This window comes from Vidua macroura, unplaced genomic scaffold (genome assembly GCF_024509145.1).
Source record: "Vidua macroura isolate BioBank_ID:100142 unplaced genomic scaffold, ASM2450914v1 whyUn_scaffold_281, whole genome shotgun sequence".
Lineage (NCBI taxonomy): Eukaryota > Metazoa > Chordata > Aves > Passeriformes > Viduidae > Vidua > Vidua macroura.
In genome coordinates, this window is record NW_026530630.1 from 1 (window position 1) to 26,684 (window position 26,684).

Consider the following 26,684-nt stretch of genomic DNA (forward strand, 5'->3'; position numbering starts at 1 on the left):
CCGACATTCCCAGTTTGGAGGCCGATATTCCCAGTGGAGGCCGACATTCCCGGTTTGGAGGCCGACATTCCCAGTTTGGGGGCCGACATTCCCAGTTTGGAGGCTCCTTTCCCAGTTTGGGGGCCGACATTCCCCAGTTTGGAGGCCGATATTCCCAGTGGAGGCTGACATTCCCAGTTTGGAGGCCGACATTCCCAGTTTTTGGGCTGACATTCCCAGTTTGGAGGCCGATATTCCCAGTCTGAGCCCCGTGTCCCAGTTTGGAGGCCGATATTCCCAGTTTGAGCCCCGTGTCCCAGTTGGAGGCCGACATTCCCAGTTCTCGGGCTGACATTCCCAGTTTGGGGGCCGACATTCCCAGTTTGGAGGCTGACATTCCCAGTTCTCGGGCTGACATTCCCAGTTTGGAGGCCGACATTCCCAGTTCTCGGGCTGACATTCCCAGTTTGGAGGCCGACATTCCCAGTTTTCGGGCCGACATTCCCAGTTTGGAGGCCGATATTCCCAGTCTGAGCCCCGTGTCCCAGTTTGGAGGCCGACATTCCCAGTTCTCGGCTGACATTCCCAGTTTGGAGGCCGATATTCCCAGTTTTCCGGGCCGACATTCCCAGTTTTCGGGCCGACATTCCCAGTTTGGAGGCCGATATTCCCAGTCTGAGCCCCGTGTCCCAGTTTGGAGGCCGATATTCCCAGTTTGAGCCCCGTGTCCCAGTTTGGAGGCCGACATTCCCAGTTCTCGGGCCGACATTCCCAGTTTGGAGGCCGATATTCCCAGTTTTTGGGCCGACATTCCCAGTTTGGAGGCCGACATTCCCAGTTTTTGGGCCGACATTCCCAGTTTGGGGGCCGACATTCCCATTTTTCCTGGGAGTTCCTCCCCAGGCCTCCCTTTCCCCGTCCATCCCAGCCCTTCCCGTGTCCTCTCTTTTCCCGGGAATCCTCCCCCCATTCCCCCTTCCCCTCCCCCCGTGCCTCATTCCGGGGTTTTCCCGATTTTCCCCGTTTTTCCCAGAAAAAGGACCCGGCGCAGTTCCTGCAGGTGCACGGCCGGGCCTGCAAGGTGCACCTGGACTCCGCCGTGGCCCTGGCAGCCGAGAGCCCCGTCAACATGTGAGTGGGGCCGGGAATTCCCGCCCGGAATTCCGCCCGGAATTCCCTGGGGATTATCTCTGGAACGTTCCTGGGATCGCCCCCCAGGATGGAGAAACCCGGGATTGAAAATTGGGCGGTTTTGGGCAAATCTGGGAGGATTTGGAGCCGCTGTTTCTGGTTTTGCTGAAGGAGTTTTGCTCATTCCAGGGATAAATTCCCTGGGATTATCTCTGGAACGTTCCTGGGATCGCCCCCCGGGAGGGAGAAACCCGGGATTGAAAATTGGGCGGTTTTGGGCAAATCTGGGAAGATTTGGAGCCGCTGTTTCTGGTTTTTAGTGATGTGAAAGGGGGAATTCTGCTCATTCTGGGGATAAATTCCATGGAATTATCTCTGGAATGTTCCTGGATCGCCCCCCGGGATGGAGAAATCCGGGATTTTCCTGGGGTTGGAATTTGGGCGGTTTTGGGCAAATCTGGGAAGATTTGGAGCCGCTGTTCCCGTTTTTGCTGAAGGAATTCTGCTCATTCCAGGGAGATAAATTCCATGGAATTATCTCTGGAATATTCCTGAGATCACCCCCCGGGATGGAGAAATCCGGGATTTTCCTGGGGTTGGAATTTGGGCAGTTTTAGGCAAATCCGGGAGAATTCAGGTTTTAGTGGAGTCATCACTCCCATTTTTTTTTTTTCTGGTGAAAAGGGGGGAATTCTGCCCATTCCAGGAGAAAATCCCATGGGATCTCCACCCCGGAATCACCCCCCAGGGCTGGATAAATCCCAATTTTCCCCAAAAATGAAATTTAACCTCTTTTTACTCCATCAACCCAAGAAAATTCAGCTTTTTTTGGGGGGAACCACCTTTCCCCCCTTTTTTTTTTTTTTTGCTGAAGGAAAGGGGGGAATTCTGACCATTCCCGGGCAGGAATTCCCGGGATTTTTCCCATTCCCAAGGCTCGGTTTTTCCCGGCAGGATGCCCTGGCAGGGGGACACCAACAACATGATCGACAGGTTCGACGTCCGCGCTCACCTGGATTTCATCCCCATGTACACCCCGGCCCTGCTCAGCCCCACGTAAGATTCCCAAAAAATTCCCCTGAGATTTCCAAAAAATTCCCCTGAATTCCCAAAAAATTCCCAAGGAATTCCCAATGGTCCTAAATCTGTGTTCCGACCCCAAAATCTGCATTTGATCTTGGAAAATCACCTGAAATTCCACTTTGGATCCACGAAATTCATCTTCGGATCCCCAAAATCCATCTTTGATCCCAATGCTCCTTGTTTTGATCCCAAAAATCCACGTTGGATCTGTAAAAATCTGTGTTCGAGCTCCGAAATCCCCCTTTGGCGCCATAAAATCCCTCTTTTTTTGGCAAAAAATCTCCCTTTGGATCCTCAAAATCCCCCTTTGAACCCATAAAATCCACGTTGCATCCATAAAATCTCCCTTTGAACCCCCAAAAATCCCGTTCTGATCCCAAAATTCCCTCAGAATTCCTGTTTTTCTAGCTCCCTGCAGCATGAATTGAATGAGTGCAAACGCAACTACAACCCCTCCAAAATCCCCTTTTTGTTCCCCCCAAATCCACCCTTTTCCCCCCCAAGTCCCTCCTTTTTTAGGGTAAAGCTCCTCTTTGTACTCTAAAGTATGCCTTTAATCCCCAAAATTCCTGTTTTGATCCCAAAATCTCCTCAGAATTTCTGTTTTTCCAGCTACCCACAGCAGGAATCAGACAAGCGCGAATGTAACCACAAGTGGGAAGATCCCTAAAAAAATCCACATTTTTCCCCCCAAATCCAGTTTTCCCCCCACCAAATCCACCTTGAACCCCAAAATCCACTTTGAACCCCCAAAATCCCCATTTTGTTCCCCAAATCCCCTCAGAATTCCCGTTTTTCCAGCTCACCAGAGCAGGAATCAGACGAGCACAAATGCAACTATGAGGGGGGAGGCCCCCAAAATTCCTCTTTTTTTCCCCCAAATCCAGCTTTTTTTAGCACAAAATTATCACTGGATCCCTAAAATCCACCTTTAAACCCCCCAAATCCCCATTTTGATCCCAAAATCCCCTCAGAATTCCCGTTTTTCCAGCTCACCGGAACAGGAGTCAGACGAGCGCAAATGCAACTATGAGCGGTACCGGGGCCTGGTGCAGAACGACTTCGCTGGCAGTGAGTCCCTTTTTCCCTGTTTTTTTGGGAATTCCAGCCCCTCCGGGTCCCCTGGGGGTGGTTCCCAAGGGATTTAGGGAATGATTTGATCCCAAAATTCCCAATCCCAGTCTCGGAGGAGCAGTGCCTGTACCAGATCTACATCGACGAGCTCTACGGGGGCCTCCAGAAACCCAACGAGGATGAGAAGAAAAAGTGAGGCAAAAAAGTTGGAATTCCTGGGAATTCCGGCTGGGAAAACACCGGGAATGCACCCCCACACCCCCTTGGGAATGATCCTAATTCTGAGATAACTCTCCCAATCCCAGTTTTCCCCTCACTCCTTTGCTGGAATCTCCCTCAAAACCATCCTGGGAAGGGCTCCAGATTTTGCCTGGGCGATTCTGGCTCGGGATTCCTGTTTTCCCTCAGAATTCCCATTTCTCCCTCAGATTTCCCGTTTTCCCTCAGAATTCCTGCTCAAATCTCCTATTTTCCCTCAGAATTCCAGCTCAGGCCTCCTATTTTCCCTCAGAACTCCCATTCCCCCTCACAATTCCCATTCCCCCTCACAATTCCCCCTCACAATTCCCGTTTCCCCTCACAATTCCCGTTTCCCCTCAAAATTCCCGTCCCCCTCACAATTCCCATTCCCCCTCACAATTCCCATTTCCCCTCACAATTCCCCCTCACAATTCCCCCTCACAATTCCCCCTCACAATTCCCCCTCACAATTCCTGTTTCCCCTCACAATTCCCTCTCACAATTCCCATTTCCCCTCACAATTCCCGTTTCCCCTCACAATTCCCCCTCAGAATTCCCATTTCCCCTCACAATTCCCGTTTCCCCTCACATTCCCTCTCACAATTCCCATTTCCCCTCACAATTCCCCTTTTCCCCCCGAGGGAATCCCCGGGCCGGCCTCTCCGGGCCTCGGGCCTTCCCGCGGGGATCTCCCTGTGGGGAAAAGCCCCGGGCTGGAGGGATTTGTGTCCCAAACCTCCCCAGGCTGGCGGAGAAAAAGGCTTCCATAGGCTACACCTACGAGGACAGCACGGTGGAGGAGCTGGAGAGCTCCCTGGAGAAGCGAGCGGGGGACGAGGAGGACTCCGAGGAAGATTCCAACACGGACCGAGGACGAAGTGATCCCGGACATCGGTAACGGGCCCGAGGGTTTCGCACGGGATTCGGCCATCGCTCCCGGGCGGCATTCCAGGATTTTCCGGCGTTTTTCCAGACGTGGAGGTGGACGTGGACGAGCTGAACCAGGAGCAAGTGCCGACCTGAACAAGCAGGCCACCACCTACGGCATGGCCGAGGGGGATTTCGTCAGGTACGGCCCCGCAAAAACCTTGGGAAAAGCCGGGATCCTACCCCCAACACCACCCTGGGGAGGGCTCCTGCTTTTCCTTGGGATTTTGGCTTGGGAATCCCGTTTTCCATTGGGATTCTCTCCTGGAGATCCTTGTTTTTCCTTGGGATTTTGGCTTGGGAATTCCATATTTCATTGGGATTCTCTCCTGGAAATCCTTGTTTTTCCTTGGGATTTTGGCTCGGGAATCCCGTTTTCCATTGGGATTCTCTCCTGGAAATCCTTGTTTTTCCTTGGGATTTTGGCTTGGGAATCCCGTTTTTCATTGGGATTCTCTCCTGGAAATCCTGGTTTTTCCTTGGGATTTTGCCTCAGGAATCCCCTTTTTCCTTGGGATTTTGGCTTGGGAATCCCGTTTTTCATTGGGATTCCCTCCTGGAAATCCTTGTTTTTCCTTGGGATTTTGGCTCGGGAATCCCGTTTTTTATTGGGATTCTCTCCTAGAAATCCTTGTTTTTCCTTGGGATTTTGCCTCAGGAATCCCGTTTTTCCTTGGGATTTTGGCTTTGGAATCCCACTTTTCCTTGGGATTTTCTCCTCGAAATCCCATTTTCCCTTAGAATTTTCTCCTCAAAATCCCATTTTCCCTTAGGATTTTGTCCTGGAAATCCCATTTTCTCTTGGCATTCTTTCCTGAAATTCCATTTTTCCTTGGATTCTCTCCTGGAAATCCCATTTTTCCTTGGAACTCTGCCTCCGATTTCCCTAGTTTTTCTGAAATTCCTCCCTTTTTCCCAGACTTTCCTTTTCCCCTGAGATTCTGCTGTGAAAAATCCTGTTTTTCCCTGAAATTCCAGCTCAGGGCTCCCCCTTTTCCTTGGAATTTGGGATCTCCCCAACCCCCCGCCCTGATCCCGCTCTTTTTTCCCTGGAAAAAGGATGCTGAGGAAGGACAAGGAAGAGGCCGAAGCCATCAAAAATGCCAAGGCCCTGGAGGAGGAGAAGGCCATGTACTCGGTGAGGGGAAAAAATGGAAAAATCCCGGAAAAAATGGGAATTTCCCCTTGGAAAATCCCCAAAAATCCCTTCCCGACCTCCAATCCTTCCCCAGGCGCCGCGCTCCCGCCGGCAGCGCCGGGAATTCCGGGAGAAGCGGCTGAAAGGCCGGAAAATCAGCCCCCCCAGGTGAGATTCCCAACGTTTTCACCCCCAATCCCAACATTTTTCCCAGCATTTTCCTCAAATCCCAACATTTTCATCCCAAATCCCACATCTCGCCCCCCACCAAGTCAATGTTTTTATTTAGAATTCCATTTTTCTCCCAAATCCCACCATTCTCCCCCCCCAGTCCCAACTTTCCATTCCCAAATCCCAGATTTTCATTCCCAAATCCCACCAGTTTTTCTCTGAATCCCACCAATTTTCCCCTGAATCCCAAAATCTCATTCCCAAATTCCCCACAATTCCCAAATTTCCATTCCAAATCCTCCAAATCCCCCCAATTTTCCCCAAATCCCACCAATCCCCCCCAAACCCCACCTTTCCATCCCCAAAATCCCGGTTTTCCCCCCCAAAAATCCCAAATTTTCATTCCCAAATCCCCCCCAATTCCCCCAAAATCCCCCCTATTCTCCCCCCAGTCTCCCCAATCTCCCCCTTTCTCACCCCAAACCCCCATTTCTTTCCCCCCACAGCTACGCCCGCCGGGACAGCCCCAATTTTCCCCAAATCTCCCCCAATTCCCACAATTATCCCCCCAAACACCACTTTTCCCTGCCAAAAATCCCCATTTCCCTCCCTGAACCCCACCTTTCCTCCCAAATCCCCCCAATTTTCCCCCCAAACCCATCTTTCTCCCCCAATCCCCCAAACCCCACCTTTTCACCCCCAAAATCCCACTTTTCCCCCCAAAAATCCCACATTCCCAAATCCCCCCCAATCTCCCCTTTCTCACCCCAAACCCCCGTTTCTTTCCCCCCACACTACACCCGCTGGGACAGCCCCAATTTTCCCCAAATCTCCCCCAAATCCCCCCCAATTCCCAGAATTATCTCCCAAAACCCCATCTTTTCCTCCCCAAACCCCACCTTTTCCTCTCCAAATCCCCCCAATTTTCCCCCCAATCCCCCCAAACCCCATCTTTTCACCCCCAATCCCCCCAAACCCCACCTTTTCACCCCCAAAATCCCATTTTTCCCCCCAAATCCCCCCAATCTCCCCCTTTCTCACCCCAAACCCCCGTTTCTTCCCCCCACAGCTACACCCGCTGGGACAGCCCCAATTTTCCCCAAATCTCCCAAATCCCCCCCAATTCCCAGAATTATCTCCCCAAACCCCATCTTTCCTCCCCAAACCCCACCTTTTCCTCTCCAAATCCCCCCAATTTTCCCCCCAATCCCCCCCAAACCCCATCTTTTCACCCCCAATCCCCCCAAACCCCACCTTTTCACCCCCAAAATCCCATTTTTCCCCCCAAATCCCCCCCAATCTCCCCCTTTCTCACCCCAAACCCCCGTTTCTTTCCCCCCACAGCTACGCCCGCCCGCGACAGCCCCACCTACGACCCCTACAAACGGTAACGCCCGCGGTGCCACCCCCGGTACCGCCCCCGGTACCGCCCCCCGGTACCACCGCCGGCATTCCCGGCGCATTCCCGGAGCATTCCCGGCGCATTCCCGTGACCGCCCGCTCCCCCGGCAGCTCCCCCTCGGAATCCAGCTCGGAGTCGCGCTCCCCGCTCGCGGACGCCGTCGCTGGGCCACGAGGAGAAGATCACCTTCATCACCAGCTTCGGCGGCAGCGACGAGGAGCCGCCGGGCGGGCCCGGCCTTCCCGGCGCCGCCTCCGCCTCGGGCTCGGGCCGGAGCCGCCGCGGCTCCCGGGAGCGGCAGCGCCCGGCGGCGCCCGGGGCCTCGGCGCCGGCTCACGGAGCCTCGGCCCGGTGCGTGCGCCGGCCTTTTCCCTTCTCTGCCCTCGTTCTCCCGTTCTCCCTTCTTTTTTTTGTGCCCCGGCCTTTTCCCTTCTCTGCCCTCGTTCTCCCCCTTTTCCTTCTTTTTTTGTGCCCCGCCCTTTTCCCTTCTCTGCCCTCGTTCTCCCCGTTTTTCCTTCTTTTTTTGTGCCCCGGCCTTTCCCCTTCTCTGCCCTCGTTCTCCCCATTTTTCCTTCTTCTTTTTTTGGTGCCCCTGCCTTTTCCCCTTCTCTGCCCCCCATTCTCCTGTTTTTCCTTCTTTTTGGTGCCCCAGCCCTTTTCCCTTCTCTGCTCTCATTCTCCTGTTTTTCTTCTTTTTTTTTGTGCCCCAGCCCTTTTCCCTTCTCTGCCCTCGTCTCTCCGTTCTGCCTTCTTTTTTTTGTGCCCCATCCTTTTCCCCTTCCTCTGCCCTCGTTCTCCTGTTTTTCCTTCTTTTTTGGTGCCCCAGCCCTTTCCCCTTCTCTGCCCTCGTTCTCCCACTTTTCCCCTCTTTTTTTTGGTGCCCTGGCCCTTTTCACCTTCTCTGCCCTCCTTTTCCTGTTTTTCCTTCTTTTTTGGTGCCCTGGCCTTTTTCCTTCTCTGCTCTCATTCTCCCGTTTTTCCTTCTTTTTTTTGTGCCCCAGCCCTTTTCCTTTCTCTGCCCTTGTTCTTTCTTTTTCTCTTTTTTCTCTCTCTTTTCCCCCCTTTTCACTCTTTTTTCCCCATTTTTCCTCTTTTTCTCCTTTTTCACCACCATTTCTCCCACTTCCCCCCCATTTCCCTCCCCATTTTCCCCCTATTATCCGCCCATTTTCCCCCTGTTTTCCCCGTTTTCCCCCCTATTTCCTCCATTTCCCCCCCATTTCCCCCCTGTTTCCCCCCTTTTCCCCCCTTTTCCCCCCCTTTCCCCCTCATTTCCTCTCCCATTTCCTTTCCCATTTTCCCCCCACTTCCCCCCCATTTCCCCCCCCATTTTCCCCCATTCCCCCTTTCCCCATCCCCCCGTTTCTCACCCCTTCTCCCTTTCCCAGGCGCCGCTCTTCCTCCTCCTCCTCCTCGTCCTCGTCGTCGCGCTCCTCCTCCTCCTCCTCGTGCAGCTCGGGCTCCCGCGGCTCCCGCCGGCCTTCCGCCGCTCCCGGGGCCTTTTCCGGGGCCGCCGCCGCTGCTCCCCGCAGCCGCTCCCGGAGCCGCAGCCGCTCCGGAGCCGCTCCCGGAGCCGCTCCCCGCGCTACTCCCGGGGGGGATCCCGGGGCGGATCCCGGGACAGCCGGCGCCGCTCCCCGCTCCCCGGAACGCGGCCACCGCCACCGCCGCCGCTCCAGGTCAGTGCGCGCCGCCCCGGGACGCCGCTTCCGGCCGGTTTGGGACGCTCTGGGACCGGTTCGGGCCGGTTTGGGACCGGTTCGGGTCGGTTTGGGACACTTTGGGACCGGTTTGGGTTGGTTTGGGACCGGTTTGGGTCGGTTCGGGTCAGTTTGGGACCAGTTTGGGTCGGTTCGGGTCAGTTTGGGACCGGTTTGGGTGGTTCAGGACCAGTTTGGGTCAGTTTGGGACACTTTGGGACTGGTTTGGGTCAGTTTGGGACACTTTGGGACTGGTTTGGGTTGGGTTCGGGTTGGTTTGGGACCTGTTTGGGTCAGTTTGGGACACTTTGGGACTGGTTTGGGTTGGTTCGGGTCGGTTTGGGACCTGTTTGGGTCAGTTTGGGACACTTTGGGACTGGTTTGGGTCAGTTTGGGACACTTTGGGACTGGTTCGGGGTGGTTTGGGACACTTTGGGTCGGTTTGGGTCAGTTTGGGACCGGTTTGGGTTGGTTCAGGTCAGTTTGGGGACCGGTTTGGGTCGGTTCGAGACCAGTTTGGGTCAGTTTGGGACACTTCGGGACACTTTGGGACACCAGTTTGGGACCAGTTTAGGTCAGTTTAGTGCCCAGTCAGTGCCCAGTTCATACCAGTCAGTGCCCAGTTCAGTCAGTGCCCAGTTCAGTCAGTGCCCAGTTCCCCCAGTCAGTGCCCAGTTCAGTCAGTGCCCAGTTCCCCCAGTCAGTGCCCCGTTCACCCAGTCAGTGCCCAGTTCACCCAGTGCCCAGCTCACCCAGTCAGTGCCCAGTTCATACCAGTCAGTGCCCAGTTCACCCAGTGCCCAGTTGCCCCAGTCAGTGCCCAGTTCCCCCAGTCAGTGCCCAGTTCCCCCAGTCAGTGCCCAGTTCATACCAGTCAGTGCCCAGCTCACCCAGTCAGTGCCCAGTTCAGTCAGTGCCCAGTTCACACCAGTCAGTGCCCAGTTCCCCCAGTCAGTGCCCAGTTCAGTCAGTGCCCAGTTCAGTCAGTGCCCAGTTCAGTCAGTGCCCAGTTCATACCAGTCAGTGCCCAGTTCAGTCAGTGCCCAGTTCACCCAGTCAGTGCCCAGTTCCCTCAGTCAGTGCCCAGTTGCCCCAGTCAGTGCCCAGCTCACCCAGTCAGTGCCCAGTTCAGTCAGTGCCCAGTTCATACCAGTCAGTGCCCAGTTCAGTCAGTGCCCAGTTCACACCAGTCAGTGCCCAGTTCAGTCAGTGCCCAGTTCAGTCAGTGCCCAGTTCAGTCAGTGCCCAGTTCCCCCAGTCAGTGCCCAGTTCAGTCAGTGCCCAGTTCAGTCAGTGCCCAGTTCCCCAGTCAGTGCCCAGTTCAGTCAGTGCCCAGTTCAGTCAGTGCCCAGTTCCCCCAGTCAGTGCCCAGTTGCCCCAGTCAGTGCCCAGTTCAGTCAGTGCCCAATTCAGTCAGTGCCCAGTTCAGTCAGTGCCCAGTTCACCCAGTCAGTGCCCAGTTCAGTCAGTGCCCAGTTCCCCCAGTCAGTGCCCAGTTCAGTCAGTGCCCAGTTCAGTCAGTGCCCAGTTCCCCCAGTCAGTGCCCAGTTCCCCCAGTCAGTGCCCAGTTCAGTCAGTGCCCAGTTCACCCAGTGCCCAGTTGCCCCAGTCAGTGCCCAGTTCACCCAGTCAGTGCCCAGTTCAGTCAGTGCCCAGTTCCCCGCGGCCCCGCTCTCTCCCGGTTCCCTTTTCCCGTTCTCCCCGGCATTTCCGGCCGTCCCCGCAGGAGCCGCTCCCGGCGCTCGGCGCGCTCCTGGCGCCGCTGGAGCAGCCAGAGCCGGAGCAGCCCGCAGCGACTCCCGGAGCCCTCCCGCTCCCGCTCCCGCTCCCGGTCCCGCTCCCGGTCCCAAACCCCGCCCGCAGCCCGGGACAAGGCCCCGCCCCGCCCCCCGGCCCTCGCCCGCCGTCGGAGAGAAGCTGAAAAAGTGAGTGGAAAACGCGGCAATTCGGGAAAAAAACAAAGGAAAAAAATCCCCAAAATCCCGCTGGGAGCTCTCAAAATCACACAGAAACTCCCCAAAATCCACCTGGGAGCCCCTAAAATCCATCGGAGAGCCCCCAAAATCACCCAGAAACTCCCCAAAATCCACCTGGGATCCCCCTAAAATCACCCAGAAACTCCCCAAAATCCACCTGGGATCCCCTAAAATCACCCAGAATCTCCTCAGAATCCATCTGGGAGCCCTGAAATCACCCAGAAACTCCCCAAAATCCATCTGGGAGCCCCAAAATCACACAGAAACTCCTCAAAATCCCTCTGGGAGCCCTGAAATCACCCAGAAACTCCCCAAAATCCATCTGGGAGCCCCAAAATCACACAGAAACTCCCCAAAATCCATCTGGGAGCTCCTAAAATCACACAGAAACTCCTCAAAATCCATCTGGGAGCCCCTAAAATCCCCTCTGGGAGCCCCCAAATCCCCCAGAATCTCTCCAAAACTCCCCCAGATCCCCCTAATTTCCCCCAATTTCCTCCCAAATTCCCCAATTTTCTCCCCAATTCCCCCCAAATTTCCCAATTCCCCCCAAATCCTCAAATTTCCCCCCAATTCCCCCCAAATCCCCAATTTTCCTCCCCATTTCCCCCAAATTTCCCAATTTTCTCCCCAATTTCCCCCCAAATTTCCAATTCCCCCCAAATCCCCCAAATTTCCCCCCAATTCCCCCCAAATCCCCAAATTTCTCCCCATTCCCCCTAAATCCCCCAAATTTCTCCCAAATTTCCCAATTTTCCCCTCATCTCCCCCCAAATCCCCAATTTTCTCCCAAATCCCCCCAAATCCCCCCAAATCCCCAATTTTCCCCCCAAATCCCCCAAATTTCCCCAATTTTCCCCCCAAATCCCCAATTTTCCCCCCAAATCCACCAAATTTCCCAATTTCCTCCCCAAATTCCCAATTTTCTCCCCAATTCCCCCTAAATCCCCACATTTCTCCCAAATTTCCCAATTTTCCCCTCAATCTCCCTCCAAATCCCCAATTCCCCCCAAATTTCCCAATTTTCTCCCCAATTCCCCCCAAATTCCCCAATTTTCCTCCCCAATTCCCCCCCCAAAATTTCCCAATTTTCCCCTCAATCTCCCCCAAATTCCCCAATTTTCCCCCCAAATCCCCAATTTCCTCCCCAAATTCCCCAATTCCCCCCCCCGCATCCCCAACTCCCGGTGCTGTGCGTGTCCCCGCAGGGCCGACGCTGCGGCTGGTAAAGATTCCGGAGCTGCCAAAGTCAGTAAGAATTGGAACTTCCCCTTGGTTTGAACGGAATTCCCGCCGAGCTTTGGGATCACGGAGCCGGGGAATCCCGCAGGGATCCCTCGGGATCGCCGGGGAGGGGGAACGATCCTGGACTTCGGGGCCGTGGGGGGAAAATCAGCTCGGGGGGGCCCTGGCCTGGATTTTCCCTGGATTTCCCTGGATTTTTCCCCGGATTTTCCCAGATTTTCCTGGTTTTCCCTGGATTTTCCTGGATTTTTCCCCGGATTTTCCCAGATTTTCCTGGTTTTCCCTGGATTTTCCTGGATTTTTCCCCGGATTTTCCCAGATTTTCCTGGTTTTCCCTGGATTTTCCTGGATTTTCCGGCCATTTGGGGGAAAAATCAGCTCGGGGGAGGCCTGGCCTGGATTTTCCCTGGATTTTCCTGGATTTTTCCCCAGATTTTCCCAGATTTTCCTGGTTTTCCCTGGATTTTCCTGGATTTTCCTGGATTTTCTGGCCATTTGGGGGAAAATCAGCTCGGGGGGGGGGCCCTTTGCCTGGATTTTCCCTGGATTTTCCTGGATTTTTCCCCATATTTTCCTGGTTTTTCCCAGATTTTCCTGGATTTTTCCCCATATTTTCCTGGATTTTCCTGGTTTTTCCCCATATTTCCCTGGATTTTCCCAGATTTTCCAGGGTTTTCTTGGGTTTTCCCTGGATTTTCCCAGTTTTTCCAGGTTTTTCTTGGGTTTTCCCTGGATTTTCCTGGATTTTTCGGCCATTTGGGGGAAAATCAGCTCGGGGGGCCCTTTGCCTGGATTTTCCCTGGATTTTCCTGAATTTTTCCCCGGATTTTCCCAGATTTTCCCCCGGATTTTCCTGGATTTTCCCAGATTTTCCTGATTTTCCCTGGTTTTCCCTGGATTTTCCCAGATTTTCCTGGATTCTCTTGGATTTTCCTGGTTTCCCCCCCATATTTTCCTGGATTTTCCCAGATTTTCCAGGTTTTTCTTGGTCTTCCCCCGGATTTCCCCAGATTTTCCCGGATTTTCCTGTTTTTTCCTGGATTTTCCAGGTTTTTCTTGGTTTTTCTTGGTTTTTCCCAGGATTTCCCTGGATTTTCCTGATTTTTCCCCATATTTTCTTGGATTTTCCTGGATTTTCACGATTTTTAACCCAGATTTTCCTGGATTTTCCCAGGTTTCCCCCAGATTTTCCTGAATTTTCCCAGTTTTCCCCCATATTTTCCAAGATTTTCCCAGATTTTCTGGGATTTTCCTGTTTTTTTCCCCATATTTCCCTGAATTTTCCAGGGTTTCCCACAGATTTTCCTGGATTTTCCCAGCTTTTCTTAATTTTTCTTAGATTTTTTCCCAGATTTTTGAAGATTTTCCCAAATTTTCGTGGATTTTCCCCATATTTTCCTGGATTTTCCCAGATTTTCTTATTTTCTCTTGGATTTTTCCCCATATTTTTTTGGATTTTCCCAGATTTCCCACAGATTTTCCCCATATTTTCCACAATTCTCCCATTTTTCCCAGATTTTCCCCCATATTTTCTTAGATTTTCCCAGATTTTTTTGTTTTTTCCCCAGATTTTTCTGGGTTTTTTTTCCACATTTTCCCATTTTTTCCCCATTTTTCCTCCTTTTTTCCCATTTCCCCAGCTTCCCCTCCCCCATTCCCTTCCCAAATTCCCGGGATGGGGTCGGGATTGGTGGGAAGAGGCTCCGGGGGGTTTTGGGGGGTCCCGACCCCCGATCCCAGCCCCTTTTCCTGACCCAAATTCCCAAATTTTTGCAGCCCAAACTGACCCCGCAGGAGAAGCTCCGGCTCAGGATGCAGAAGGCGCTGAACAGGCAGTGTGAGCATTCCCAAAATTCCCCAAAATTCCCCAAAATCCCACCCGGAATTCCTCTGAATCCACCCCAAAATCCAGCCGGGATCATTGAATCTCCCAAAATCCTCCCAAAATCCAGCTGGGATCCCCAAAATCCACCCAAAATTCCGCTGGGATTTCTCAAATCCCCCAAAATTGCCCCAAAATCCAACTGAGATCCCAAAAATCCACCCAAAATCCCACCCAAATCCACCCAAAATTCCTCTGGGATTTCTCAAATCCCCCAAAATTGTCCCAAAATCCAACTGAGATCCCAAAAATCCCCTCAAAATCCCATCCAAAATCCCACCCAAAATTCCTCTGGGATTTCCCAAATCCATAAAAATTGCCCCAAAATCCAACTGAGATCCCAAAAATCCCCTCAAAATCCCATCCAAAATCCCACCCAAAATTCCTCTGGGATTTCCCAAATCCATAAAAATTGCCCCAAAATCCAACTGAGATCCCAAAAATCCACCCAAAATCCCACCCAAAATCCCACCCAAATCCACCCAAAATTCCGCTGGGATTTCCCAAATCCATAAAAATTCCCCCAAATCCAGCTGAGATCCCAAAAATTCCCACAAAATCCCACCCAAATCCACCCGAATCCACCCAAAATTCTGCTGGGATTTCTCAAATCCATAAAAATTCCCCCAAATCCAGCTGAGATCCCAAAAATTCCCACAAAATCCCACCCAAAATCCCACCCAAATCCACCCAAAATTCCTCTGCGAGCCCCAAAATCCCTAAAAATTCCCCCAAATCCCCTGGGATTCCTAAATCTCTCAAACTCTCCTGGAATTCCCCCAAAATTCCTTTGGGATCTCCCAGAATTCCCCCAAAATCCCCTGGAATTGCTCAGAATTTACCCCAAAATCCCGAATTCCCCAAAATCCCCCAGAATCCCCCAGATCCCCTGAAATTCCTCAGAATTCCCCCAAATCCTCCAGAATTCCCCCAAAATTACCCCCAGAATCCCCCGGAATTCCCCAAAATGCCCCAAAATCCCCCAGAATTCCCCCAAAATCCGTCAGAATTCCCCAAAATCCCCTGGAATTCCCCCCAAATGCCCCAGAGTTCCCCAAAATCCCCTGGAATTCCCCCAAAATCCGGAATTCCCGCTCCATTCCCAGTCAAGGCCGACAAGAAGGCGGCGCAGGAGAAGATGCTGCAGCAGGAGCATGAGAGACAGGTGGGAAATTGGGGGAAAACGGGGAAAAAATGGGAAAAATGGGGGAAAAATGGGATTAAAATGGGGGAAAAATGGGAGGGAGAAAAATGGGAAAAATGGGGGGGAAACGGGATAAAAATGGGGGAAAAATAGGAGGAAAACGGGATTGAATTGGGATAGAAATGGAATAAAAATCAGATTAAATTGAGAGAAAAATGGGATAAAAGCAGTCTGGAACTGGGATGGGATTGGGATAAAACCAGGACTGGACTAGGATAAAACCAGGACTGAACTGGGATGGGATTGGGATAAAACCAGGACTGAACTGGGATAAAACCAGTTTGGAACTGGGATGGGATTGGGATAAAACCAGGACTGGACTAGGATAAAAACAGGACTGGACTAGGATAAAACCAGGACTGGACTAGGATAAAACCAGTCTGGAAATGGGATGGGATTGGGATAAAACCAGGACTGAACTGGGATGGGATTGGGATAGAACCAGGACTGGATTAGGATAAAACCAGTCTGGAAATGGGATGGGATTGGGATAAAACCAGGACTGAAGTGGGATGGGATTGGGATAGAACCAGGACTGGATTAGGATAAAACCAGGACTGGACTGGGATGGAATTGGGATATAATTGGATAGAACCAGGACTGAACTGGGATAAAACCAGTCTGGCACTGGGACAGAACCAGTCTGGCACTGGGATGGACTGGGATAGAACCAGTCTGGCACTGGGATGGACTGGGATAGAACCAGTCTGGCACTGGGATGCACTGGGATAGAACCAGTCTGGCACTGGGACAGAACCAGTCTGGCACTGGGACAGAACCAGTCTGGCACTGGGATGGACTGGGATAGAACCAGTCCGGCACTGGGATGCACTGGGACAGAACCAGTCTGGCACTGGGACAGAACCAGTCTGGCACTGGGATGCACTGGGATAAAACCAGTCTGGCACTGGGATAAAACCAGTCTGGCACTGGGACAGAACCAGTCTGGCACTGGGACAGAACCAGTCTGGCACTGGGATGCACTGGGATAGAACCAGTCTGGCACTGGGATGCACTGGGATAGAACCAGTCTGGCACTGGGACAGAACCAGTCTGGCACTGGGATGCACTGGGACAGAACCAGTCTGGCACTGGGATAGAACCAGTCTGGCACTGGGATGGACTGGGACAGAACCAGTCTGGCACTGGGATGGACTGGGACAGAACCAGTCTGGCACTGGGATAGAACCAGTCTGGCACTGGGATGGACTGGGACAGAACCAGTCTGGCACTGGGATAGAACCAGTCTGGCACTGGGATGGACTGGGACAGAACCAGTCTGGCGCGGGCGGCTCTGACCTTTTCCCCCGGCAGGAGCGCGAGGACGAGCTGCGCGCCATGGCCCGCAAGATCCGCATGAAGTAATTCCCGACATTCCTGATTTCCCAACCCCTGATCCCGATTTCCCAGCCCTGATCCCGATTTCCCAACCCCTGATCCCGATTTACCAATCCCTGATCCCGATTTCCCAATCCCTGATCCCGATTTACCAATCCCTGATCCCGATTTCCCAATCCCTGATCCCGATTTCCCAATCCCTGATCCCGATTTACCAATCCCTGATCCCGATTTCCCAATCCCTGATCCCGATTTACCAACCCCTGATCCCGATTTCCCAATCCCTGATCCCGATTTCCCAACCCCTGATCCCGATTTCCCAGCCCTGATCCCGATTTCCCAACCCCTGATCCCAATTTCCCAATCCCTGATCCCGATTTCCCAACCCCTGATCCTGATTTCCCAGCCCTGATCCCGATTTCCCAACCCCTGATCCCAATTTCCAACCCCTGATCCCGATTTACCAACCCCTGATCCCGATTTCCCAATCCCGATTTCCAATCCCTGGTCCCGATTTCCCAACCCCTGATCCCGATTTCCCAACCCCTGATCCCAATTTCCAACCCCTGATCCCGATTTCCCAATCCCGATTTCCAATCCCTGATCCCGATTTCCCAACCCTGATCCCGATTTCCCAACCCCTGATCCTGATTTCCCAACCCCTGATCCCGATTTCCCGGTCCCTGATCCCGATTTCCCAGCCCTGATCCCGATTTCCCAACCCCTGATCCCGATTTCCCAACCCCTGATCCCGATTTCCCAGCCCTGATCCCGATTTCCCAGCCCTGATCCCGATTTCCCAACCCCTGATCCCGATTTCCCAATCCCTGATCCCGATTTCCCAGCCCTGATCCCGATATCCCAGCCCTGATCCCGATTTCCCAACCCCTGATCCCGATTTCCCAACCCTGATCCCGATTTCCCAATCCCTGATCCCGATTTCCCAACCCCTGATCCCGATTTCCCGGTCCCTGATCCCGATTTCCCAACCCTGATCCCGATTTCCCAATCCCTGATCCCGATTTCCCAACCCCTGATCCCGATTTCCCAGCCCTGATCCCGATTTACCAACCCCTGATCCCGATTTCCAATCCCTGATCCCGATTTCCCAACCTCTGATCCCGATTTCCCAATCCCTGATCCCGATTTCCCGGTCCCTGATCCCGATTTCCCGGTCCCTGATCCCGATATCCCAGCCCTGATCCCGATTTCCCAGCCCTGATCCCGATTTCCCAACCCCTGATCCTGATTTCCCAACCCCTGATCCCGATTTCCCAATCCCGATTTCCCAGCCCTGATCCCGATTTCCCAACCCCTGATCCCGATTTCCCAGCCCTGATCCCGATTTCCCGGTCCCTGATCCCGATTTCCCAGTCCTTGATCCCGATTTCCAATCCCTGATCCCGATTTCCCAACCCTGATCCCGATTTCCCAACCCCTGATCCCGATTTCCCAGCCCTGATCCCGATTTCCCGGTCCCTGATCCCGATTTCCCAGTCCTTGATCCCGATTTCCAATCCCTGATCCCGATTTCCCAACCCTGATCCCGATTTCCCAACCCCTGATCCCGATTTCCCAGCCCTGATCCCGATTTCCCAACCCCTGATCCCGATTTCCCAATCCCTGACCCCGATTTCCCAACCCCTGATCCCGATTTCCCAGCCCTGATCCTGTTTTCCTGGTCCCTGATCCCATTTTTCCAGCTGTTTTCCTGATCCCATTTTCCCCGTTTTTCCCATTTTCCCGCTCCCTGGTCCTGTTTTTCCCTGTCCCTGATCCCATTTTTCCCTGTCCCTGATCCCATTTTTCCAGCTGTTTTCCCCCTCCCTGATCCCATTTTTCCCCCTTCCTGATCCCATTTTTCCCATTTTTCCCCGTCCCTGATCCCATTTTTCCCCACCCCTGATCCCATTTTTCCCCATCCCTGATCCCACTTTTCCCGTTTTCCCACTGCCTGATCCCGTTTTTCCCCGTCCCTGATCCCGTTTTTCCCCATCCCTGATCCCGTTTTTCCCATTTTCCCCCATTTTTCCCCGTCCCTGATCCCGTTTTTCCCCATCTCTGATCCCATTTTTCCCACTTTTCCCATTTTTCCCCATCCCTGATCCCGTTTTTTCCCTTTTTCCCCCCTCCCTGATCCCGTTTTTTCCCCATCCCTGATCCCACTTTTCCCATTTTTCCCCATCCCTGATCCCGTTTTTTCCCATTTTCCCCCATTTTTCCCCATCCCTGATCCCGTTTTTTCCCCGTCCCTGATCCCATTTTTCCCCATCCCTGATCCCACTTTTCCCGTTTTCCCCCATCCCTGATCCCGTTTTTTTCCCATTTTCCCCATTGTTTCCCCGTCCCTGATCCCATTTTTCCCCATCCCTGATCCCATTTTTCCCATTTTTCCCCATTTTTTCCCTGATCCCGTTTTTCCCATTTTCCCCATTTTTCCCCGTCCCTGATCCCATTTTTCCCCATCCCTGATCCCACTTTTCCCGTTTTCCCACTGCCTGATCCCGTTTTTTCCCCGTCCCTGATCCCATTTTTCCCCATCCCTGATCCCATTTTTCCCATTTTTCCCCATCCCTGATCCCGTTTTTCCATTTTCCCCATTTTTCCCCGTCCCTGATCCCATTTTTTCCCACTTTTCCCGTTTTCCCCGCTGCCCTATCCCATTTTTTCCCCCCCTCCCTGATCCCGTTTTCCCCCATTTTTCCCCCTCCCTGATCCCGTTTTTTCCCCGTCCCTGATCCCACTTTTCCCGTTTTTCCGCTTTCCCAGGGAGCGGGAGCGGCGGGAGAAGGAGCGGGAGGAGTGGGAGCGCCAGTACAGCCGCCAGAGCCGCAGCCCCTCCCCGCGCCACGGTCCGGGATCCCCCAAAATTCCCAAAATTCCCAAAATTCCCCAAATTCCCGACCTCCCCCGGGGCTCTGCGGGGGGTCCCTTCCCAAAATCCCGCGCAATTCCCGAAAAAATTCCCAAAAATCCGGGAGCCCTTCCCGCTTTTCCAGGGGGTGGGGGAGGCAGAGGGGAGGGATTTGGGGTTGGAAAAATGGGGGGGAAAAAAAAAAATGGGATTTTGGGCTGGAAAAACAGGGAAAAAATGGGATTTTGGGCTGGAAAAACAGGGAAAAAATTGGGATTTTGGGCTGGAAAAACAGGGAAAAAATGGGGGGAAAAAAGGGATTTTGGGCTGGAAAAATGCTGGGAAAATGGGAAAGAAATGGGACTTGGGGCTGGAAAAAATGGGATTTTGGGGGAGACCAAGCTGTGGGGTTTTGGGGTGGGAAAATTGAGAAAAAAATGGGAATAAAAAGGGATTTTGGGCTGGAAAAATGGGAAAGAAATGGGATTTGGGGCTGGAAAATGGGAATAAAATGGGATTTTGGGCTGGAAAAATGGGATTTTGCGGGAGGCCAAGCTGTGGGATTTTGGGGTGGGAAACTGGAGAAAAAATGGGGAAAAAAAGGGATTTTCGGCTGGAAACATGGGAAAAAAAATGGGATTTTGGGGGAGGCCAAGCTGTGGGATTTTGGGGTGGGAAAATTGAGAAAAAAAAAATGGGGGAAAAAAAGGGATTTTGGGCTGGAAACATGGGAATAAAATGGGATTTGGGGCTGGAAAAATGGGAATAAAATGGGATTTTGGGCTGGAAAAACAGGGAAGAAATGGGGGAAAAAATGGGATTTTGGGGGAGGCCAAGCTGTGGGATCTTAGGGCGTGAAAAAAAGGAAAAAAATGGGGGAAGAGTGGGGAAAAAAAGCGGGAAGAGCGGGGATGTGGGAGTTAATTGCTGCTGTTTGCCCGGCAGGTCGGGAGTACAGCTCCTCACGCAGGTACGGCCGCCATTCCCGGCATTCCCGGCATTCCCGGAGATCCTGGGGCTCCCGGCCTTGACCCAGCCCCGTTCCCTGATCCCGGGGATCCCAAATTCCCTCCAGTCCCAGGGATCCCAAACTTCCTCCAGTCCCTGATCCCCGGGGATCCCAAACTTCCTCCAGTCCCAGGAATCCCAAACTTCCTCCAGTCCCTGATCCCGGGGATCCCAAATTCCCTCCAGTCCCAGGGATCCCAAATTTCCTCCAGTCCCTGTTCCCGGGAATCCCAAATTTCCTCCAGATCCCAGAGATCCCAAATTTCCTCCAGTCCCTGATCCTGGGGATCCCAAATTTCCTCCAGTCCCAGGGATCCCAAATTTCTTCCAGTCCCAGATCCCGGGGATCCCAAACTTCCTCCAGATCCCAGAGATCCCAAATTTCCTCCAGTCCCTGTTCCCGGGAATCCCAAATTTCCTCCAGTCCCAGATCCTGGGGATCCCAAATTTCCTCCAGTCCCAGGAATCCCAAATTTCCTCCAATCCCAGATCCCAGAGATCCCAGTTTTCCCATTTTCCCTGATCCCAGAAACCCCAAATTTCCCATTCCGGTTTTCCCAGGAATCCCAACTTTCCCGTTTTCCCTGATCCCAAATTTCCCATTTTCCCTGATGCCAAATTTCCCATTTTCCCAGGAATCCCAAATTTCCCATTCCCATTTTCCCAGGAATCCCAAATTTCCTGTTTTCCCATTTTCTGTTTTCCCAGAGATCCCAAATTTCCCATTTTCCCAGGAACCCCAACTTTCCCATTTTCCCTGATCCCAAATTTCCCATTTTCCCTGATCCCAGAAATTCCAGATTTCCCTGATCCCAGAAATCCCAACTTTCCCATTTTCCCAGGAATCCCAACTTTCCCATTTTCACATTTTTCCAGGAATCCCAAATTTGCCATTCCCGTTTTCCCAGGAATCCCAATTTTTCCATTCCAGTTTTCCCCTGGAATCCCAAATTTCCCAACTTTCCCATTTTCCCAGAAATCCCAACTTTCCCTGATCCAAGGAATCCCAAATTTCCCATTCCCACTTTCCCAGAAATCCCAACTTTCCCATTTTCCCATTTTTCCAGGAATCCCAAATTTCCCATTCCCGTTTTCCCAGGAATCCCAATTTTTCCATTCCAGTTTTTCCCAGGAACCCCAAATTTCCCATTTTCCCTGATCCCAGGAATCCCAACTTTCCCATTTTCCCCCGGAATCCCAATTTCCCAGAATTCCCAACTTTCCCATTTCCCCAGAATTCCCAACGTTCCCCGTTTTTCCCCGGAATTCCCGACGTTTTTCCCGTTTTTTCCCGTTCTCCCGCAGGCGTTCCCGGTCCCACTCGCGGAGCCCCCACTACCCGGCACTGACGGGCGGGGCCCCCCAATAAATCCATGGAAAAATCCCAACCCCCACCCCGGGAACGGCCGTCCCTTGGGGAAAAAATGGGGAAAATCGGGAAAAAATGGGAAAAAATGGGAAAAAATGGGAAAAAATGGGGGGAAATTGGGAAAAAATGGGAAAAAAATGGGGGAAATCGGGAAAAAATGGGGGGAAATTGGGAAAAATGGGGGGGAATTGGGAAAAAATGGGGGAAAATGGGAAAAAAATGGGAAAAAATGGGGGGAAATCGGGAAAAAATGGGGGAAATTGGGAAAAAAACAGGGGGAAATTGGGAAAAAATGGGGGAAATTGGGAAAAATGGGAAAAAATGGGGGGGAAATTGGGAAAAATGGGAAAAAAATGGGGGGAAATTGGGAAAAAATGGGGGAAATTGGGAAAAAATGGGAAAAAATGGGGGAGAAAATGGGAAAAAATGGGGGGAAATTGGGAAAAAAATGGGGGGAAATTGGGGAAAAATGGGGGGAAATTGGGAAAAAATGGGGGGAAATTGGGAAAAAATGGGGAAAAATGGGGGGAAATTGGGAAAAAAATGGGGGAAATTGGGGAAAAAATGGGAAAAAATGGGGGAAATTGGGAAAAAAATGGGGGAAATTGGGAAAAAATGGGGGGAAATTGGGGAAAAAGGAAAAAAATGGGGGAATTTGGGGAAAAATGGGGGAAATTGGGAAGAAATGGGGGGGAAAATGGGGAAAAGCCGGAAAACTGGGGGGGGAAATTGGGAAAAATGGGGGGAAATTGGGAAGAAATGGGGGGAAAATGGGGAAAAGCTGGAAAACTGGGGGGAAATTGGGAAAAATGGGAGGAAATTGCAAAAAAATGGGAGAAATTGGGAAAATTGTGAAAAAATGGGGGAAAATTGGGGGAAATGGGGAAAAAATTGGGGGAAATTGCAAAAAAAATGGGAAAAAATTGGGGGGAAATTGGGAAAAAATGGGGGAAATTGGGAAAAAAAGGGAAAAAAATGGGGGTAAATTGGGAAAAAATGGGGCGAAATGTGGGGAAAGCCAGAAAATTGGGGGAATAATGGGGAAAAATTGGGAAAAATGAGGAAAAAGCTGGAAAAAAGGGAGGGAAGTGAGGGAAAAACAGGGAAAATTGGGAAAAAAAAGCTGGAAAAAAGGGTGGAAATGGGGGGAAAAGCAGGAAAAATTGGGGGAAAAAAGCTGGAAAAATGAGAAAAAAGCAGAAAAAAAGAGGGGAAATGGGGGGAAAGCAGGAAAAGTTGGGAAGAAACAATGGAAAAAAAGGGGAAAAGTCAGAAAAAGGGAAAAATGTCTCCAAAAAGAGGTGAAAAGCTGGAAAATGGAGGAAAAGTCTGGAAATAGGGGAGGGAACCAGGAAAATGGGGGGAACCACAAAAAAAGGGAAAAAAGTGGGAAAAGTCTGGAAAATTGGGGGAAAAATTGGGGAAAAATCAGAAAAAATGGAAAAAAAAAGGTTGGAAATGGGGGAAAAGTCAGGGGGGGAATGGGAAAAAAAGCTGGAAAAGGGGTGGGAAAAGCCAGGAAAAGGGGGAAAAATGGGGAAAAAAGGGATAAAAAGTGAAAAAAACCCCAGAAAAAATGGGAAAAGGGGGAAGGAGGACAGGAAAAAAGTGGGAATGAGGCGGGAAAAAGGAAAGGAAAAATGGGAAAAGGTCAGAAAAAAGGGGAAAATTCCAGGAAAAAGCAAAAAAAAAGGCAGGACAAGAGCGTGGAAAAGCAGGAAAATTCCATTTATTCCCTCGGGGGCTGACTCCAGGAATTGCAGAGCGGGGAATTCCGGGAATTCCGGGATCGTTCCAGAGGGAAGGAGAATTCCGGGAATTCCGGGCTCATTCCAGAGGGAAGGAGAATTCCGGGAATTCCGGGCTCATTCCAGAGGGAAGGAGAATTCCAGGAATTCCAGGCTCGTTCCAGAGGGAAGGAGAATTCCGGGCTCATTCCAGAGGGAAGGAGAATTCCGGGAATTCCGGGCTCATTCCAGAGGGAAGGAGAATTCCAGGACGTCCCCGCAGCGCAGCAGAGCCGCGCCCTGAACGCCCAGCGGGGTCCGCAGAGAATCCACCTGGAAAAAGGGGAAAAATCAGGAAAAAGGGAAAATTCCGGAGAAAAAGGGGGGGAAATCAGGAAAAAGGGGGAAAATTCCAGAGAAAAAAAGAGGAAATTCCAGAGAAAAAGGGGGGAAATCAGGAAAAAGGGGGAAAATTCCGGAGAAAAAGGGGGGAAATTCCAGAGAAAAAGGGGGGAAATCAGGAAAAAGGGGGGGAAATTCCGGAGAAAAAAAGGGGGAAAATCAGGAAAAAGGGGGAAAATTCCGGAGAAAAAAAGGGGGAAAATCAGGAAAAAGGGGGAAAATTCCGGAGAAAAAGGGGGGAAAGTCAGGGAAAATTGGAAAAATTCCAGAGGAAAAGTCAGGGAAAAGTGGGGGAAATCAGGAAAAAGGGGGAAAGTGGGAAAAGCCCAGAAAAATAAGAGGGGAAAAGGAAGGAAAAAGGGGGGAAATCGGAAAAAAAAAAGTGGAAAAGATAGGAAAAAAGTCGGGAAAACAGGAAAAAAAGCCAGAAAAAAGCAGGAAAACTGAGAATAAAGCCAGGGAAAAGGGGGGGAACTGGGAATAAAGACAGGAAAAATGAGGAAAACTGGGAATAAAGCCAGAAAAAAAGGAGGAAAAGTGGGAATAAAGTCAGGAAAAAGAGTAAAAAACAGGAATAAAACCAGGAAAACCGGGAAAAGAGCCAGAAAAAAGGAGGGGAAACCGGGGAAAAAAGCCAGAAAAAAAGGAGGAAAACTGGGAATAAAGCCAGAAAAAAAAGGGGGAAAAAACGAGAAATAAAGCCAGGAAAACTGGGAAAAGAGCCAGAAAAAGGAGGAAAACTGGGAGTAAAGCCAGGAAAAAGGAGGAAAACCGGGAATAAAGCCAGGAAAAAGGGGGGGAACACCAGAAATAAAGCCAGGAAAACCAGGAAAAGAGCCAGAAAAAAGAGGGAAAAAACGGGAATAAAACCAGAACAAAGGGGGAAAACCGGGAATAAAGTCGGGAAAAAGGAGGAAAAACCGGGAATAAAGCCAGGAAAAAAGGAGGAAAACCGGAATAAAGCCAGAAAAAAAGGGGAAACCCGGGAATAAAGGCAGGAAAACTGGGAAAAAAAGCCAGAAAAAAGGAGGAACACTGGGAATAAAGCCAGGAAAAGTGGAGGAAAACCGGGAATAAAGTCGGGAAAAAGGAGGAAAACCGGGAATAAAGGCGGGACAAAGGGGGGAAAGGTGGACAAGGGCAGAAAAGCGGGAGTGACTGGAAAGCCCCGGACTGGACGTCGGCGGCGCCGAACTCGGCGAGCACGCGGAGCCCGTTCCAGAGGCGGAACCGCGCCCGTTTCCCCCGGGGCCCGGCCCAGGAGCCGCAGGAATCGCTCCCGGAGCGCGGCCCGGGCGCCCTGGAGCGCGGCGGAATCCCGGGAATTGTCCCGATCCCGGGAATTGTCCCGATCCCGGGAATTGGCCCCGGGCCGCCAGTCCCGGGAGAAGCCGCGGCTGCCGGAGCTGTCGGGGCCCCGCGGGAGGCGCAGGATTCCCACGGGAACCGGGATGGGATCGGCCATGGAGCGGCTGCAGAAGGGAAAACCGGGAAAACCGGGAAATGGGCCAGGGGGGGAAGGGGAAAACGAGGAAAAGGGGGAGGAAAAAGGGAGGAAAAGACGGGTGAGCGTTCCAAGGGAGTCCCGGTCCCGATCCCGGGTGGGATTCCCGGTCCCGATCCCATTCCCGGTCCCGTTCCCATTCCCAGTACCGATCCCATTCCCAGTCCCATTCCAGGGTGGGATTCCCAGTCCCGTTCCCATTCCCAGTCCCGATCCCGGGTGGGATTCCCGGTCCCGATCCCGGCTGGAATTCCCGGTCCCGTTCCCATTCCCAGTCCCGCGTGCGATTCCCCGGTCGCGATCCAGATCCCGAGTGGGATTCCTGGTCCCGATCCCGTTCCCGTGTAGAATTCCCGGTCCCGATTCCATTTGGGTCTCCCCGGTGCAATTCCCGGTCCCGATCCCATTCCCGGTCCCGAGTGGGATTCCCCATCCCGATCCAGATCCCGAGCGAGATTCCCGGTCCCGTTCCCATTCCCGGTCGTGATCCCAGGTGGAATTCTCGGTCCCGTTCCTGTTCCCGAGCGGGATTCCGGTCCCGGTCCCGTTCCCATTCCCGGTCTCGATCCTGAGTGGGATTCCCAGTCCCGAGTGAGATTCCCGGTCCCGATCCCATTCCCGGTCCCGGGTGGAATTCCCGTTCCCGTTCCCGGTCAGGGCGGACCGACCCGGGTCAGGAGGCTCCAGCCGGGATCGACCCCGGTTCCAGCCCGGTTCCCGGTCCCTGGTGGGATTGCCGGTCCCGGTCCCAATCCCGGGTGGGATTCCCGGTCCCTTTCCCAGTCCCGAGCGGGGTTTCTGCTCCCGGTCCCGTTCCCGGTGCCACGCACATCTCCTGATCCCGGTCCCGTACCCGAGTGGGGCTCCCGGTCCCGGTTCCGGTTCCAGTCCCGAGGGGGACTCTCTGTCCCGATCCGGATTCTGGTCCCGTTCCCGTTCACGATCCGGATCCTGGTCCCGTTCCCGATCCGGATCTTGGTCCCGGTCCCGTTCCCGTTCCCGATCCAGATCCTGGTCCCGTTCCCGGTCCCGGTCCCGGTCCCGGTCCGGTCCCCACGCGGGTCCCCGGCCCAGCGCTCGCCGCCGCTCCGCCGATTCGCCACCCGCACCCCCGAGACCTCCCCAGCCCCGCTGCCACCGGAGCCCCCTCACCGCTCTGCCCCCGCTCCCTTCCCCCCCCTTTCCCTCTCCCTTTTCCCAAATTCCCCCAAATTTCCCCCAAAATTCCCCCAAACGCCCCCAACCCCCTCCGTGCCGAATCTGCCGCTCCTCCCCCCGCCGCAGATTCGCCGCCGCAGATTCGCCACGAGCGCGGGCCCGGCCGCGCCGC

At 52.7% G+C, this 26,684-nt stretch overlaps 2 protein-coding genes across 2 annotated transcripts; one reads left to right on the forward strand and one right to left on the reverse strand.

Moving 5' to 3' along the window:
- Window positions 1-259: 259 nt before the first annotated feature.
- On the forward strand, window positions 260-21,746 carry CLASRP (CLK4 associating serine/arginine rich protein; the record flags this gene model as incomplete). Its single annotated transcript, XM_053969621.1, is given in 25 exon segments — window positions 260-671; window positions 908-1,110; window positions 2,065-2,166; window positions 3,185-3,264; window positions 3,375-3,459; window positions 4,252-4,375; window positions 4,377-4,401; window positions 4,481-4,516; window positions 4,519-4,576; window positions 5,494-5,572; window positions 5,667-5,740; window positions 7,088-7,097; window positions 7,099-7,130; window positions 7,256-7,289; window positions 7,291-7,496; window positions 8,534-8,824; window positions 10,572-10,730; window positions 10,732-10,770; window positions 12,030-12,069; window positions 13,843-13,903; window positions 15,055-15,113; window positions 16,467-16,513; window positions 19,260-19,342; window positions 20,290-20,314; window positions 21,658-21,746. Coding segments are annotated over 25 exon segments (2,428 nt in total), but the record flags the coding sequence as incomplete, so codon positions are not given.
- A 1,684-nt stretch (window positions 21,747-23,430) lies between these two features.
- On the reverse strand, window positions 23,431-26,449 carry GEMIN7 (gem nuclear organelle associated protein 7). Its single transcript, XM_053969622.1, is given in 4 exon segments — window positions 23,431-23,788; window positions 25,016-25,098; window positions 25,100-25,322; window positions 26,208-26,449. Coding segments are annotated over 3 exon segments (396 nt in total). The 5' UTR covers window positions 25,316-25,322; window positions 26,208-26,449; the 3' UTR covers window positions 23,431-23,691.
- Between the last annotated feature and the right edge of the window lie 235 nt (window positions 26,450-26,684).